Source organism: Chenopodium album, chromosome 26 (assembly GCF_948465745.1).
Source record: "Chenopodium album chromosome 26, dcCheAlbu1.1, whole genome shotgun sequence".
In the NCBI taxonomy this organism is placed as follows: Eukaryota; Viridiplantae; Streptophyta; class Magnoliopsida; order Caryophyllales; family Amaranthaceae; genus Chenopodium; species Chenopodium album.
Genome location: NC_137859.1, coordinates 6,810,560 through 6,828,210, shown reverse-complemented (window position 1 = coordinate 6,828,210; position 17,651 = coordinate 6,810,560). Strand labels below are relative to the sequence as shown.

At 35.0% G+C, this 17,651-nt stretch overlaps 2 protein-coding genes across 3 annotated transcripts; both read right to left on the bottom strand.

Moving 5' to 3' along the window:
• Positions 1 to 4,271: 4,271 nt before the first annotated feature.
• On the bottom strand, positions 4,272 to 10,265 carry LOC145617652 (uncharacterized). 2 transcript variants are annotated; one of them, XM_081672375.1, is made up of 4 exons: positions 9,174 to 10,265; positions 5,820 to 6,992; positions 5,196 to 5,746; positions 4,272 to 4,962 (listed from the first exon to the last, which is right to left on the bottom strand). In XM_081672375.1, exons 1-4 carry the CDS (start codon positions 9,709 to 9,711, stop codon positions 4,291 to 4,293), a joined length of 2,934 nt encoding a protein of 977 aa, XP_081528501.1. In that variant the 5' UTR covers positions 9,712 to 10,265; the 3' UTR covers positions 4,272 to 4,290. The 2 variants fall into 2 exon arrangements, with proteins under 2 accessions (XP_081528501.1, XP_081528502.1); XM_081672376.1 differs by having other exon boundaries at positions 5,196 to 5,731.
• A 134-nt stretch (positions 10,266 to 10,399) lies between these two features.
• On the bottom strand, positions 10,400 to 15,661 carry LOC145618129 (pumilio homolog 6, chloroplastic-like). The gene is made up of 9 exons (XM_081672916.1): positions 15,006 to 15,661; positions 13,575 to 14,812; positions 13,357 to 13,498; positions 13,146 to 13,253; positions 12,544 to 12,756; positions 12,358 to 12,468; positions 12,026 to 12,220; positions 11,634 to 11,799; positions 10,400 to 11,145 (listed from the first exon to the last, which is right to left on the bottom strand). Exons 1-9 carry the CDS (start codon positions 15,594 to 15,596, stop codon positions 11,078 to 11,080), a joined length of 2,832 nt encoding a protein of 943 aa, XP_081529042.1. The 5' UTR covers positions 15,597 to 15,661; the 3' UTR covers positions 10,400 to 11,077.
• Between the last annotated feature and the right edge of the window lie 1,990 nt (positions 15,662 to 17,651).

Below are 17,651 nucleotides of genomic sequence, written 5' to 3'. Positions count from 1 at the left end.
TTATACTTAAATAGTTATTTTTAACTTGATGAAATGGACCAAAATTTTCAAAAATCGTTGGGAATTGTACATTGCCAACATTGGTAGTTGATGGGGGGACATAGCTAGCTGAAACAACCCAAACTTTCATGCACCGTAAAACAATAAGAGCAAACTGAGATATTTTAGAGCACATGAAGTATGGATGAATGACCCCTCCAAAAAAAAAAAAAATATGGATGACTGAGATATTAACGCAAAAAAAAAAAAAAAAAAAAAAAAAAAAGATATTAAAGCAAAGTATTTCAAAAAATAATGGTACTCCCTCCGTTTCAAAATGATGTTCCTGTTTGTAAGTTTTGACCATCTTTGACCGTAAATATATTTAATTTTACACTAGCAAAATTATAAAAGTTAGATATTAATAATCTACTCATCAAGACGAATCAAACTAGATCCCACATGACTACATTTGTTCTTATAGATTAAGAGAAATTTAGAAGATTCTCTCTTATTTTTAAAAAGTCAAAGATTCCAAACAGAAACATCATTGTGGAACGGAGGGAGTAATAAATACTGATAGCCGAATAAGGAGTAGGTAATTAATTACTTATATACACATATTCTATGTTTTAAGCCTCATGTTTTAAAGTTTTTTACAAGATAAAAGTTCACATAATTAAATAAATACGGTAAGATACAATAGTTTTATCTATGCCCGCTCCAACAAGAGGAGTAATGATGCAAAATCCGCAAAATTGTGTCCATATATCATCCTAGATACAATAAGGTCGAGGTTACAACTAATTTGAAAAAGACATTGCAAAATATGAGTATTAAATCAAAACTAAAATGTCACCTTCGATATATAGCTACAAAATTTTAATCAAAACAAAATTGTCATCTTCAATTATTAAGCTTTTATACTCGATCAATTAGTCAATAACAGTATGGGTGACCGGGTGAGAATAGGAAGTGAGAATAAAATATAGCATGAAATGAATAAAACAAAATATTAAAACAAATTCATTTCGTTACGCTATTACCTAATTCCTACTCTGTGATATAATACATGTACTATATATGTTTATTACTCCATTTGACAAGTTTAAATGTTTAATAGCCAATATATATACGAAGTAGCTTTTTTGGTGACAAACATTAAATATACTACGTATTAAACAATGATAGAAATCCTTAATTTTGATTTTGGTGAGATCATAATTTTGATCTTTAGTGTTGGCCTTGTGGAGTTGTGGGGCTAACAAGGGAAATAGGAGGATTGGAAAATCAAATACATCTATAATCATATTTATTTATAGAAGCTATTGCGTGAGGGACATACAAATTTGTTTGCATTTGCAGAAGGTTTTGTATGTAGCTGGCCACACAGTGTAACAAGAAGGTTTTGTGTGTGGCTAGCCATACAGTGTGACCAGAAGGTTTTGCAGAATGGATGATTTAGTTCCCTTCAAAGATGTTATATATAACAGTCTATATTTGTGATGCAAGTTTCTCCATTTGGCACTGAGCATTTGAGCAACACTCTTCTGAACATTCTCATAGAGTTGTTGAAAGTCTTGTCCTTGAACAAGAACGGCCATTTCAAAAAAAAAAAAAAAACGGCCATTTCATTTCTCCAGGTATACCCTCGGCAGAATGCTCAAAGAAGGTGGCCTAGAAATAAGTATCATTTGGCATTAAAAAAGCATTATTCTGAGGACATCTGCCAAAATTAGGATGTAATATAGAGTTAACACTCACGAGGTAATCCATTTATTCCTCGGCTTAAATGCCTTGGAGGATATAATCTATGATATTTATCCACCACATATGTTGTAATGGCTTCTGATGAACAACATAGATCAATCCGGGAATAACATAAGCATGGAATTCAGGAATTTGGTATGCTGAACCTTGTGAAGCATTTAACAATTTCATTCTTGACTCTACTACTGAAACTTTGGATACACACATTATCTTTTAAACCGACAATTCTGTGATGCGAAGCAGTTGATGCAGAAGAATTGATAGAAGAATAACTCATGGTACTATGCTCATCAAAAGAAATTGAACACGACTCCAAAATCTGAGCAGTGTTTCAAAGTATGACACTAAAGTTACTAAGTTATACTCTTTATAGCACATAATTTGACACTAAATCTACTAACTAATACTCTTTATATCACATAATTTGCTCATTAACATAAATTAATTTTGCTAATTTAGTACGTTGTGTTTGTTTATTTGCCCATTTTGTTAAAAAAATCAGCAATAAACATTGAAATCAAACAATTTATCCCATAACAAAGAAAGTTACTTGTGTAAATTATAAACACAATCCACAATAATCACAACGTCACAAACTCACAACAAAATTGTAATTTCATTGAAGCTACAAGATTAATTCGTTTAACGAAACCAATCAATTTCCTAATTTTCATATGCAATTAGTAAAGAGAAAAGATAGAGAAAGTTGATCATGCCTGAATTACGAGGATGAGTTTGATGATGATGCGATTCAATGGAGTTGTTGGGAGACATTGATGAATTGAAGTGAATTTAAGATTAAAATTGGGCTACTTTAAAATTCTATGGATGCCTAGATAATTGGGAGAATTTCATTGCTGGAACATATCTAAGCATTAATGAAAAAATTAGAAGTGATAAAGAAAGATGGGTATGGGCCCGACCCGGCCTGATTTTGGGTGGCAATGTTTTGGACAAAAATATTCAGCCCGTAAATTTTAAGTTGGACTCGCGTTAAGTCAGAATTGGCTAGTCTCGCAATCAAAAGTGAGCATATAGTATAACAAAAATGAACATTTAGTAATTGAAATATTGAACATATTTGAAAAGTGGTTGGTCCTCCTCAACAAAATAAACAATTACTAAAAAAAAATGAGCACTTAGTAATTGAACATATTTGAAAAGTGACATTGAAACTGCAACTATATATCAGAAAACTGAGATGAATATCTTGTTAAATACTTCCTCCGTTTTCTTTTACTTGCAACACAGCCTTGTGGCACGTGTTTTAAGGTCGGGATTATGTAATGTAAACGGATAAATTTTTCATTAAAATTTTTACAAATGATACTTAACCCTATTCTAATTTTCGTGTAAAAATTATATTGATAAAATTGCTCGTTCATCCTCACTAATCATCTCCTAAAACTGCGTGCTTTAAAGGTGTGTTGCAAGTAAAAGAAAACAGAGGAAGTAACAATGAACACTTTTTAAAATGAAAAGAGGATTCCAAATCAAAAGAAAGAAATATCTAAAAGTTGAAATTAATATTGCAATATATAAAAATGAACATTTATAATAAAAGAGTAAAAAAAAAAAAGGAGACTACGAAACTAAAAAAATAATTGTACATCTAATATGTATACAGCCGAACATTTCAGTTGTAAATAAAAATGAGCATATAATGTTGTTGCTTATTCATCAACATTTTTTAAGATTTAAGTGAAATCATACAACATAAAAATGAACATTTAATTATTGAGAAATACAAAACATCCATGATATAATGAACATCTAATTTCATATTCTTGAAAATTGAAATAAAGAAATAAATAATTTTTATTATCAACCTAATATACAAATAAACATACAATTTTAAATACGCGGTCTCTTTTGCATTTAAAAAAACTGACAATGGTCTAAACTCAAATAGAAGCAACAAAGAGACCGCTTATCTGTAATAGGCAGTCTCTTTGATTTTTTTTTATTTTTTATTTTTTTTTTGTGTGTGTGTGTGTGTGTTTGTGTTTGTGTGCTGGTGAGTCACGTGACTCACTGTGCACATGAATAGATCCGCCCCTGGAACCAGTGGTGCCTATTATCTTATCCAAAGAAAAAAGGGAGAGAGGATTTGAAAATGAATTGTGCCAATTTATTGCAATTGCTACCAGCAAAGGTAAAACTTCGTACAACAATAATAGGAAATGAGAAATCCACACGTTCACATAAGGAACATTTAAGTATAAATTTAGTATCTTGTAAAAAATTGCCCAGCTTATTAATTATGTACCTTTCCAGTGTACAAGATCGTATATTAGTACATACATATCAATATATCACATAATGCTTTCAAAACAAAGAGGTTGAGGTGATGGAGTAGTGGCATCGCTCCCACCTCCCATCCCTGAGGTCTAGATATCAAGCCTCATGAGACTCATTTGAGGGATTTTCCTATCTCCCCCTTCAAATGAGCCCCATTCTTCTTACCAAAAAAAATAAGAAAAAAAAATGCTTTCAAAACAAAAGTACATAGCACACAGACATTCATAGTAACACTTTGCATCATGTGCATGGGATAAAACGCCCATAGGTAGCGAATGGTAGCAATGACTCAAGATACATATGTAATGTTACTTTGACCTTCGAAAACGCCCAAAAGATGAATGGAAGAGCTATGTTGAATGGAATATTTGCTTGTAGCATGTACTCCTTGACACTTTCAACCGCAACCCTGGTTGTCTGCAAATCTTTGTTAGCAGTATATAGCGTTAACGCATTTTGGAATGAATATGCCATATAAAAGAGCCCAGTGAAAATATACCATCCTCCAAAATAAAGGCTTATTCCTGTAAATCCTTCTATATGCATGCCTAAAATGAGTATTATAGCTGTTATTATTCCATAAACAAGCGCCACTGAATTATTGGAGACAAAAAGTTGAAACGATTCGTGTGAGACCAAATTTGGCATGCCAGTCTGATCATTATAACCACCAGGAGGGCTAAATGCCGAAGCAAATGTAACAGTAATGATAAGCGTTGCTACCACTAGAAAAACGTTGGCTCTCTCCTTACTTGTAGCCCCATTGGATCCGCCTCTGTTCTTACTTGCATATATTTTTGTCGCCTCCACCTCCTTTAATTTTTCTTTTACCTCTAGGTCATCTCGTCTTGTAAATGTTGAAAACAAAGTTCTCCCATTAACTATATTCAGCATCACTTCCATGAGATGGATCTGCATTGTCAAACAAGAATATGCATGTCATCTATATTGCCAAAGGTTTTTTAATTGAGTGAAATTTTACATTTGTTTGGGGTAATGAATGAATTATAAAGAATCCAAATGAGGAGATGCATGCTTTCTTAAGATAAATATTAAAGGATGAGAAATATTTTATATGCATAATTTTAAAATTTGGTATGCACATGTACCTGGAAAAATAATATTCTCAAGGAAGGCATGTATACCTGTAGAGAAGAAAGACCTTTTTCATTTGCATATTTCATATGCAGAATAAATACATCTAGAGGTGTCTGCAACTCTTTGTTTTTTAAATTGCCTTTAATGTGTCGATATTTCAGCAAACGATACACAGCGCGGAGATGAAAACCTTTGACAGCCAAATGTAGTGGAGTATCACCATTATCATCAGTTGTATTGATGAGCTCCTTAAACTTTCGTTTATGCAAATATGCAATGATGTAATGGTTGTCGTCATTCTTTGCGGCCACATGGAGGACGTTTTGATCTTTGCTATTAAGCAAATGAATGTGGTGGAAGAGTTTAATGACTTTTACGAAACCCCCTTCCGCTGCGTGGTGAATCGGAAAGGATCCATTCTTATCTTTATCACGCTTAAATTCAAGATCCGGACATTTTTTCAGTAATAGTTTAACCCCCTTAACGTCACCACTAAATGCTGCATAAGAAAGAGGACTCCACCCATCATTGTCAAGTGAATCCAAAAGACCCGGAGCGTTGTTAATTATGCTCTTCAAGATAGCTGCATTAATTTGAACTACACAATTTAACTAATAATTTATTTTAAATAATGTGACTCAAGTAATAATGGAAATTTATCAAACACCAACCTTTGCTCCTTGCAAGAATCGCTACGTGGACTATTGATTCTGCGCCCTTTAGGTGATTTTGAAGCCGTCCATTGCCTTCAAGTCCTTGGATCATATTGTTGATCAATTTGTCCTCACTAGTACTCCAATATTTTATAGCGAGAAGCAAAGGACAAACATTGTCCTTGTTTAAGCAATATGCTGCTTGTGGACACTTTTCATACAAGTATTTGGCAAGTTTCCTATGGTTATATAGCACTGCAACATGCAATGCTGTGTTTCCATCAATATTCGGCCTTATACATATACGATCTGAAGGGATAGATGGTGACCATTGAAAAAGACCTTTAAGGGATTGGAAATTACCAACCTTAACAGCTGAATGAATCGGAAGGTCACCTTTCTTGTTGGCTTGGTACATGAGAGTAGTACAACCATGTCCTTGAAGGAGATCATGAATCAGTTGGGTACTATCCATACAAGCTGCAATATGAAGAACATTTTCGCCCTCATCAGGGGTTAGAAGATCCTTAAGCTGAAGCCTTCTGACTGATTCAAAAACTCGATTTATCTCTCGTTTAGCCAAGTGTAGATACAAATTACCATCGATAGGAAACAACTTTATATCATTTGTAGCTTTTTCTAGCATCAACTTTAGCTTCATAACCACTCTTTTGCTTGTATCATCTACAAACGTTAATTCTTTTGCCAAATCGTTTGCCATTAACCCTTCCTTGTTCAATAATCCTACATTGACCCCTTCATTTCGGATAAGAAGTTCAACCACTTCAACATGCTTGGAAAGAGTAGCCAAATGCAAAGGAGTGTTACCATCATCGTCGTTTTGATTGAGTAAAGGGTCTACATCTGATAAACTAAGCACATAAGAGACCAACTTTGAGTCACCTATCAATATTGCCAAATGTAGAATATTTTGGCCTCTTCCATTAAGCTGAAATCTTGAGCTACTTAGTAGCCCTATGATACTAATATGACCTCCATGTACCGCCTGGTGAATTGGAAAGGATTTGTCTTTGTTGCATATAAAGGCGCTATTAGGGACTTTCATGTCAAAAATCTGAACCTTTTCCAAATAACCTCTAAAAGTTGCATAAGATAGAGGTGTCAACCCTTCTTCGTTCACTAAATTGATAAGCTTTTCATCATCATAGAGAAGTAGGTGCTCCAACATTTCTGCAATTGTTGTCAATTTTAAATTTATATACAACATAATATATTCAGTTTTGTAATGTTTCACGCAATATTAGACTTAAGTGATAATTTTCGTTTAAATCCAAAGCAAAATTAATCCAAATGAAAACAGCTTTTATCATATTTTTACAAAAAGGAAAAAGAAAACTACATGCTTCTCCTTAGCTACACTTATTCTACGTACCATTACTTTAAAACTATTTTGATGGGAGTTTGGGAATTAATTTTTAAAAATTCTACATATTACGAAATTTTTAGGAGTTCAACTTATAGTCAAATAGCAAATAAACAATTATACACACGGTAGCATGCATTAGATTACGAAAATGGAGGAAAGGTATAGAAGATGATGATCAATGGTGGAATTTCAAAAGAGTTAATACCAATTGAAGGTACTGAAGTTTGACAAAAATTACACAAAAGGTACTAAAATTTGAGAAGTTGCACAAAAGGGACTGAACCCATTACTGGAGGTAAAGATTCCAGTAGTAACTTGCTAAAACCGGTTACAACAATTTTTTACTAAAAAAAAAATGAAAACTAAAAAAAAAAAAAAAAAAAAAAAAAAAAGAGCTAAGGTGTACATTGGGAAACGAATAACATCATTACCTTTCTCCATCTTCAACACACTCAGTCACTCACTCTTCCAAGTACCCAGAAATCACAAAAATGGTGGCAGCTTCAATTTCAACCTACTATTTTACTTGTTCTACAATTGCTTCTCAGAAAACTAAAACCTCCCCATTTCCATTATTCTCCCAAAGGTATCTTTAATTTCACCCAATATAATTTCATTGCATTTTTTTAATTTTTAATGTAGTTTCTAATTATTACGATATATTTTAGGGAAATATTTGGAAGTGTATTTGATTTGTGAATACTTGATTGATTATCTAGGATATAGTTTGATTCTCTAGGATATTATTTCCCATATATATCTTCTTGCCCATGCTTTAGCTGGTGGTATTCGACTAGGCTTAGGAAAAGTCAGACATTGTATTATATATTTGCTGCTCATTGCATCAATAAACAAGACCAATGTTCTCAATTTCTACACTAATTCATTGATTTACAATTATAGAAGCTCAAGTAAATCGATTGTTTCTGTACTATCCAATTACTTCAATGATTATTCATCTAAATCTGGTAATTTGATTTCTTACTTTCTAAAAATTTATCTTTTCATTCTGAATCTGAATTGGTTGAATTTTGTATGCGGCTGGCCACATGGTGTGGCAGGGGTTACTTGTATGGTGTTACTGGTTTTATCAGGGGTTACTTGTAGGTGTTACTTGTATTCTGGGTTACTTTTATAGTGTTACTGGTTTTGTCAGGGGTTACTTGTAGCTGTTACCTGTATTATAGGGTTACTTGTATGAGTATCATTGGTTTTGATCAGGGGTTACTTGTAGGTGTTACTTGTTTTCTGGGATTACTTGTATGGGTGTTATTGGTTTTGGTCAGGGGTTACTTGTAGGGTGTTACTGGTTTTGGTAAGGGGTTACTTGTAGGGTGTTACTGGTTTGGTACGAGGTTTTGGTCTGGGGTTACTTGTATATGTTACTCAACCGCTACAAGTAATCCCAAAATACAAGTAACCCCAGAATACAAGTAACATCCTACAAGTAACACCTACAAGGCTACAAGTAACTCCAGAAACAAGTAACTCCTGCCGCACCATGTGGCCTGCCACACTGAAAAGGCACCAAGGATAATTTTGATTTGTTACCAAAACTTATAATTAGACTTATTAGATGTGAAATTTTTGTTAACTTTCTTGTAATTTTTACTTTTTAGAAATGCTTCTCCTGAATTTTTTTTTGAATTGATGGAGGGTGTGAGTTGAAGAAGGCAATGGTGAACAATATAAATGGAAGTCAGTTTTTTTTGGAGTTGAACATTGAACAAATGCAAACATTAGTACCTTCTGATTTAATGTCAGAAATTTAATTTTTCTTTTTTTTTTTTTTTTTTTTTTGCTTTGGTAACTTGTTGTAGTAGGTTGTTTTTGTGATGAGTACTCTACCTGCAACTTCTCAAACTTGAGTACCTTTTGTGCAACTTTCTCCAAACTTCAGTACTCTCAATTTGTATTAACTCAATTTCAAAAGTAACAAAATTTTTGTAGTCATTGTAAAAGTGTCCTTAACTTCGTAGGCATACCTGTCTTTTGGGCAGATACAGCAGCATGTAATACCGACTGGCCTTTTGTCAAACAATTGAGTGCATCTTCTTTGAATGGCTGCAACTTCTGTAGCATGTGTTGTACAAGATCAACAAGCTCTTTCAAGATGGCCAAATACAAAGGACAAATTCCCTCAATATTCATGGCATACGCCGCAGGAGGATACAAGTCAACCAACTCCTTTGCCTGCTTGACTTCTTCATCATCATACACTTCCAAGGCAGTGTGAAGGGCGGTGTTCCCTTCGACATCGCTCCACTCTAATACCTGATGAGCTACAACGTCGTTGCCTGATGCCTGCTGTTGCTGTAACCAGCTCGCCAGGGCATCAACAACAGTGACGTTCATTCTACCAGTCTTGATTGCCGTGTGAATGGGGAGATCACCTTGAGAATTCCCCTGTACCATTAATTCGGGCCATTGTCTAAGAATGTCATTTACCAACTCTACTTCACCGGAGCTACAAGCAATGTGAAGAAGTGTTGTTGTCACGTGCACACCGAAGCTCAAGAACATCAACTTGACTACTCGATACGACTCTGTTGAACCCAATTACATTCCCGCTGAGTAGCAGTTGGTAAAGCTCGGTGTTAATAAGAGCATTACCATCACTGCCTCCATAATTTGACATGGATGAAATTTGGATCAATTAACAAGTTTTTTTTTTTTTTTTTTTTTTTTTTTTTTTTTTTTTTTTTTTTTTTTTTTTTTTTTTGAGATAGTATGTACACTATATGATTACACTTGAGCTCAAATATATCAATGTCTTAAATCTTGACTAAGAAAGTCGTTGGGACCACGTAACAGATAATGCATTTGCCTCCCTACAATTTAGATAGAAAAAGGTAACTGTATAAAAAGACAATGCTAGAAACACCCTCGCCCATCCCAGGACCCTTATCACTTGTTTTTGGACATACGAGGTACGGACTACGGAGTATTTACTACCACATAATTTAAACATTGTCTTGACTTAATTTTATTTAGGAAATTTTGTTAAAAATCATCACAAATTTTGTTAAAAATAATCTTGTAATTTTTTTTTTTTTTTTTTGGGTCAAAGCACACCTATTTAAATTTTTTTTTTTTTGTGTGACTATAATTCCTGGCGTTGAGTTGCACGTGCAAGTCACGTGACACACTAAACTCAGCTCAACCCCCCCCCCCCTCCCTCCCTCCCTTTTTTCTCCCAATTTTCCCTCACTTCTTTCCTGTTCCCAGTTCTGCTGTAACTAGCTTGTCAGGGAATCAACGGCAATATTCATTTTATCAGCATTGAATGCTGAGTGAATGGGGAGATCTCCTTGAGAATTAATTCTGGTCATGGTAACAATGTCATGGACCAACTCTAACTTTCCAGAGCTAGAACCAACGTGAAGGACAGCATTCTTGTTCCTAGCAGTCGACTTGCTTACTCTGCATGACTAGTAGCTTGACAGTTCGGCATCAATAAGAGCATTATCATCACTAACAGCTGATAACTGGTATCCAAGGATCCATTTGTATGTATGAAACAAGATTCCATTTGTATTAGAATAAGAATCTAAAAGTAATCAAACATGAACAACATACAGAAATCGAGAGTTTGATAATATAGGCATACAGAGTGTAGTTTTTGCAAGAATCCTAATATGACAATAGATAGTTTGAAAAATAAATACAAGAGTTGGAATAGACATAAAACTACACAATTACAAGTTGGCGGAGGTCAAAGAAGACATCAGCAAAAGAGGATTGGATGTACAAGAATACAAGAAACGCTGCACATTAATCAAACATCAGTAATCAAATATCAACCAATGCATTATGTTTAGTGTTAACATCATCGGAAATTATCAAATCCTGCCATCTTAGTTAAGTTAGCATATGCGAAGTAGATAGCTCATTCAGAGGTGCTCGCAATGCTGTCAGCCATCTTTGTACACTGTTTTGTCTCCTGTTCTGAGCCCTCTGCAATTCAAAATATCAAGGCTAACGATATGCAGGACTGATATAATGCCTTAAACGAGAAATGAAAGCATTGAACACGCAACTATATGTTTTTATGAAGTCCTTATCTTCATCATATCATGTGCTACTCGTGCTGGATGTCCTACAGACTTATGTTTGGAAAACTGAAAATGATTTTGATTTGGTTAGTAAATGGCTAAATATCAACTTAGGTCACTTAACCTGGTCCTCTTCTTTGGTATGAATGAGTAAAGAAAATGTGATTCTGACTTGTGTTTCTAGTATAAATATCTAGTCCTCCTCAGTCTTTTTATTGCTAGGCAAATGCATGTGCTCAAAAAATGCAAAGCATGTATGTAGATATATTGTATAAAATCTGAAATGTTAAGCTCAAATAAAATTATGAGATCCAACAAGCTCAAATTAGTGTTTCAGGTAAAAAGAACGAAGTCTCAAGCAATAGAGAACTAGAGACAGAAAGACTCCACCTGTCAATTGATCATAGCGAGAAACAATGTGCTTCGCATAGGGGACTTTTTTCAAAACAGGAAGATGTAATCGTATACAATTCTGCAATGTCTCCTTTTGCTTCTCAGAGCCAATCTCGAAAATCTTCTGGACCACATAATTTGCAAATTGGTCCTTCATCATCATCTGAATAACATAGTTCAATACAGAGAAAAAGATGAGGAACCATAGGGAGGCAATTGGTATTAAATACATCCTTAGAAACCCTGATTCATTCAGATTACTGTAATCCACAATATATTACTGAAACAAGACACAACAATGCACTTGGACTCTACAACCACACTAAAAGCACATTTTTCTGCACCGAGGATAAATTTTAGAGTTATGAACATATATCTCGCCAACTTACCAATAGTGCTTCATTGTTTTCAGACTGTGCAATGATTTCCTCAATAATGAGATTCCTCTCTGAATCGTTCCCATATTTTATGCATTTTTCAACAACATTGGACGCGAACTTATGCTGACTCAACTGTACAAATCGACCAGTCAACTTATGTATAATTTGGCTTCTTTGATGGGGCTTTCCCATTTCCATAACATGCTGCAAGGAGTCAAAGTTGATTAGAATCATATAATAACAGGATATTGGAGAGTAAAATTATGAAGCTTGCAAGATTCTCCAAACTCAAAGAGAAAAAGCTACAAGGAAATAATTTTAATAGTGGTAAGTGTCAATACCTGAGTAACATAGTTGCCATATGGGTCATGAGCAAGGGTCGAAGTAGATTTAAGGACTTCATCAACCATCCACTGACTTATCTGCTCATCTGAGCAATGCTCCAGAACTCTCTACACAAAAAATAAAAATAAATACCTTATATGGAACCTCAAGATAACATCCATACAACTGAAGTTCAAAGATACCTGGATGACACGACAACCATATGGGTGACATGAAAGTGTTGCAACTTGACCAATAAATGAAGAAATGATGAATTTAATTTTCTCAGTTGGGACGGATTCAATACATTTCTGTATCACGTGGTTTCCATTTTGGTCATGCACACATTTCATAACATGCCCATCAAGCTCCTTCATAAGCTCCACTTTCTGATCAAGCTCGATTACCTCCAGTGCCTGCAGCAAGATTTCAGGGGGAAAATGATATTAAAGGGACAACAGCAAAATAATATTGGTTAACAAAAATGCCCTTTATCTAAGACTTCCTGCATTACTATTGTCTTTATTTTCATCCTCTGCCTGGCTTCTTCTTAATTTTTAACTTATACATTTATGAACGAAAAGGGAATGCAAGGTGCATGTGAAACATGCATAGATTAGAAAGGCTCTAGAACTCATTGTATAACAAGTGACACTTTCAGTCAAAATAAGACAATCTAGAAGAACAAGTTTCAATTTTCCTTCCACATTAGAAGAAATCAACAGAAATTATAACCATTCTCTGAACTTAAAACTTCATATAGATGAACACACTTGCACACTATAAACAATTTGAGATGATTTACCTTTTGGATCACACGACAGCCATACATTTGCAAACTTAAGGTCAAAACCTGTCCAGTAAGTTGCTGGCCAAGCTTTCTCCTCTGTTCAACAGTTCCATGCTCGAAGAACTGTAAAACAAATGAAACACAATTCAGATATTTAAGAAATCCTACCACAATATATTAAATATGCAAAGACTTATTTGGGGACATAGAGGTGTTAAAAGTTCACCTTTTGAACAACATAATTTCCAAATACATCAGTCATTAATTTAGAAACTTGTGGAAGAACTTCTTTAAAGACAGATTCCTTCTCATTACTGCCACAGCTTTCTAGCTTTTGTTGAATAAAACGACTACCATGTTGATCAGTGCTGCAGGTAAATAGCCAGACATGTCAATTAAATGGAGACCTAATTGTGCCAGAAACAAGGAAACATATAAGCCTACCTAAACTCGACAATCTGGCCAGAAATTTCAGACAATTCAAGAATCCTAGAGCTGTTGGATTTAAGCAATTCAAGAAAAGAAGGCCGTTTAGCATTATTGTCAATACTGTTACCATCAGAACTCTCAGGTCCACCTTGTCTTTTCCATCCAGGAAATGAAGCTGTACTTTTTGACGAATTTTGTGAAATACTCTGATCATTTCCTAGCCCGTGTTGAATAATCCTAGGCAAAGAAGATCCTGGTAATGTAGGAGGGGCTTGAAATTGTGGTTCTCCTAAGCTCGGAGGATATCCATAAGAGTTGAATCTAAGCTGAGTCCCACTTATTAGAGGAAATATGCTCGGTATGTTTATTGCAGGATGATTTAGTCCCCTGCCACCTATTGAAGATGCACTTGCAACAGTGTCTCTTTGTGATGCAAGTGCATCCATCTGATACTGAACAGCACTTTTATCAGCATTCTCATAGAATTGTTGAAAGCTTTGTCCTTGAACAGGACCGCCAAAAGGAGCCCGTAGCACTTGGTTTGCATATAGGTTCATTTCTCCAGGTAAAGCCTCTACTGATTGTTTTAAGAAGCCGGCCTTGGAAGAAGTATCAAATGGCATTGGAAACGCATTATTGCCCTGAAAATAACCGCCAAAATGAGGAGGTAAGTTGACACTTAATCCACTCAGAGGAAGTTGTGGAGTAGGGAATCCTGGTTGTGGTACACTTGGGTAAAAAAGGTTTCCAGAATTCATATGGGCAGCTGTTGATGCATATAATGGTGGTACCAGTCCTGTGTTATGCATGAATGCCTGATGCAATGGTAGCGGCTTCTGATGAACAGCATACATTCCTCGTGGAACAGCATAAGCTTGGAATCCAGGAATCTGGTATGGTGCACCTTGTGAAGGAGGATGAAGCCTATTCTCATCAAGCAAACGTAGATAGTCAAGTCTCTTTTGGTCTTCCTCTCTCATTATTTCGCTTGAAACATCCAACAATTTCATTCTTGACTCTACTACTGAAACATCTGACCCAATATTACTTTGGTTAGACGCATTATCCTCTAAATCAACAGTTCTGCCGTAAGAAACAGTTGATACAGAGGGATTGATAGAACTCATGGTACCATGCCCATCAACAGAAACTGAACACGACTCCTGCATTTTTGAAATCTGATCAGTGTTTGAAACTGTGACATTGTCATGATCACTTCCTTTGATAGTTGTACTGGATGCAGAAGATGGAGCCTGAACAAAGTCTCCCTAAACCAAAAGCAAAGAGAAAAGCCATGAGCACTACATGAAATTTGACACTAAAGCTGCTAGCTAATACTATGCATCAGAAGATACAGAAGCTCCTCAAAACCTCATTACACGAAATTATTTGTTTTTACACAATGATCTTACCTCAGCTAGTATGGCCAAGTTATAAGTTACTAACCTCCTTTAGATCACCATTGCTTCCATTACGGCAAGCCACTGATGTCATCTTTGTACCATCCACAAATTTCCCCTGACCACCAGAAATTTCGAGTGGTGAACTTGCTTCCTCAGGCTCCTCCATATGAGTAGCCAGAAAACCTTCCCTTACAGAAACTTTCTTACCACCAAAACTTTCCATGTGCTGCACCAGACGACGATTCTCTCGTGAGATTAGAGGAGGAGGCAGCCTCGGGTTTAAGTTAACATTAGCATAGTAATATTGAATATATGCTGGATCAGTCCGCATCTGTTCTTCAGGCTCACAGTCCAAAAACTCGTTGCTAGAGCTAGTCAAACTCGAATTTTGCTGATCCATAAAAGCCTGAAAGCCAACAATTGAACCCTCAATTGTAGGTGGAGCACTACCACTTCTACTAGGCATCATGCGAGTCTGTTCTTTGCGAACAATAGTCTCTTGTAAAACATTGCTTACGCCTTCATGACCAACAACATTACTGAAAGGTGAAGAAAACAATCCAGAACCAGTAGCTGGTAGCCACTTTTTGGACTCATCACTGTCTAACATCCTGATAGGACTCTCAGTTGTCATCCTTCCTAGAGTTAAAGGTCAGCTAGAGACTCTAATTTCAACGCTGCAGCCGGTAACCCTTTATAGCACACGGCCTGTTAATCACAAATAGTTAACATACAGCTTGTCAGATACTTATCAAACCCATATCCTAAGAATGATTAGTAGCTTATGGATGACATACAGAATGTGGTTGCAGTACCCTAACTATCAAGAGCAAAACAATATGGCAACTGAAGAAGATAAATCATAAATGTACAGCTTAAGGAAACAGAATGATGGTTGACCGGTGCGAATTCAGAAACCGAGGACTAATTACAAGCAGGTTCATTTCAACTTATACATGAAAATGAAACAAGATACTTGTATCAAGTGTACAATTGTGTTGTATACACCCGAGCACCCGACATGAAACGGTCAATCAGCTTCCAAGAACAACACCCCCCATCTCAAAATAGATGTTCCAATTGATTAAAACCCGCTGAAAGTAACAACTCATTTGCTTTATTGTAAATCAAGGTTCTTAATTATAGCCATTGGATTAAGACTTGAGAGTTACTTTCTCCCATTCTAAAATAATTGTGTTACTTGTAATTGCTTCAAAATTACACACCACCTTTGACATTATTAAAATTAAGTACTCCCTCCGTCCCTAAATTACATTCCTCTTTCTAGCATTTATTCCTCACATAATAGAGAGAAAGAGGAATGTAATTTAGGGACGGAGGGAGTACTAAAGTATACAATTCACCGCCCCATTATAAGGCATGCTCCCAAATAGTCAAATACCTTGAGCTATCTTCTATCTACATTTCTACAGGGGATATAAAATGTAAACCCCTTATTTCCTCTAAAGATTATTTCATACTCCGAAGTGCACCTAATAATATACATTGTCGAATTTCAAACCAAAGTCTAAAGAAATAAACCCGCCCCACCCCGGCCCCCCAAGACTTTACCCACTAAGGTAGCTAAAATGTAACAATTCTTCATCACAAGTATTTACAAAGCTCACCATACACGAAATCATAATACTTCGTATAAGATTCCAACATCAGTAAATAAACAAAATAATACAATTGACCAACAATAAGAAGAAAACACAGATTTTTATCAGGAAAAAAAAAAGACACCAAACCTTCATTAACAAGCAAAATTAAGCAAGTTTAATAGATTATCCTACTTTTGGCTGAGAAATTTCCAAAAAAGATAAATAAAAAAAATAATAAAATTGCATAATTATGAGAAATGACAATAATTAGCAAACAAATATTGTCAACCCCAAAAGGTAAAGTTAAATGTAAAACAAAAAAACAAAAAAAAAAAAGGTTGACAACAAAACTTACCTTCCCACCAAAAAGGGCAGAAAGTAAATCCCCTTTAAATGAGCAGTCAAAATCCCAACTTCCTGGAAAATTGTGATCAGAATTTGAATAGAAGAAGGAGAAGAACATGGAAATGAATGAACCCTTTTGATCAAATGATATCCAAAACTATAGAATATGAATAAATTTGCTGGTTGGTGCAAGAACATAAATAAAAAATTAATTTAATGATATAAATATAATATACCGTATAATATTGAAATAGTAGCATTAGTACTTAATTATTCATGAAGTCTCACACGTCACGAAATAGGAGTGTTGCCATTAACATTGAAAAAAACAAAGAAAAAGAAAGGTTTCAATTTTTCAAAATGTCAACATACTGCAATGCTTCCTCATGTACAACTGACCCGACTAGGTCCATGTTGTGTACATTTGATTACAAATACGTAGTATACATTTTGGACCTCTTTGGCCGTGGTTGTAAGACTTGTAACTAAAATTAAACTAGTACTCTGTAGTGTATCCCTGCTCTTTTACTCGAGTCGTGTTCGCTGTTTTAAGGAAAGGTCAATATTAGATAATATAGTGAGATGTGGTTGATAATTGTAAATAAAAAAAAAAATATCGGATATACATAGTACAAAAATTTTAAATGTGGACAAATATTTATACTAATATGCAAAGGTGGCAATCGGATTGTTTGAAATGGGTTTAAGTAAAAGTCCTTCATTTCAAGTTCAAATCTAGT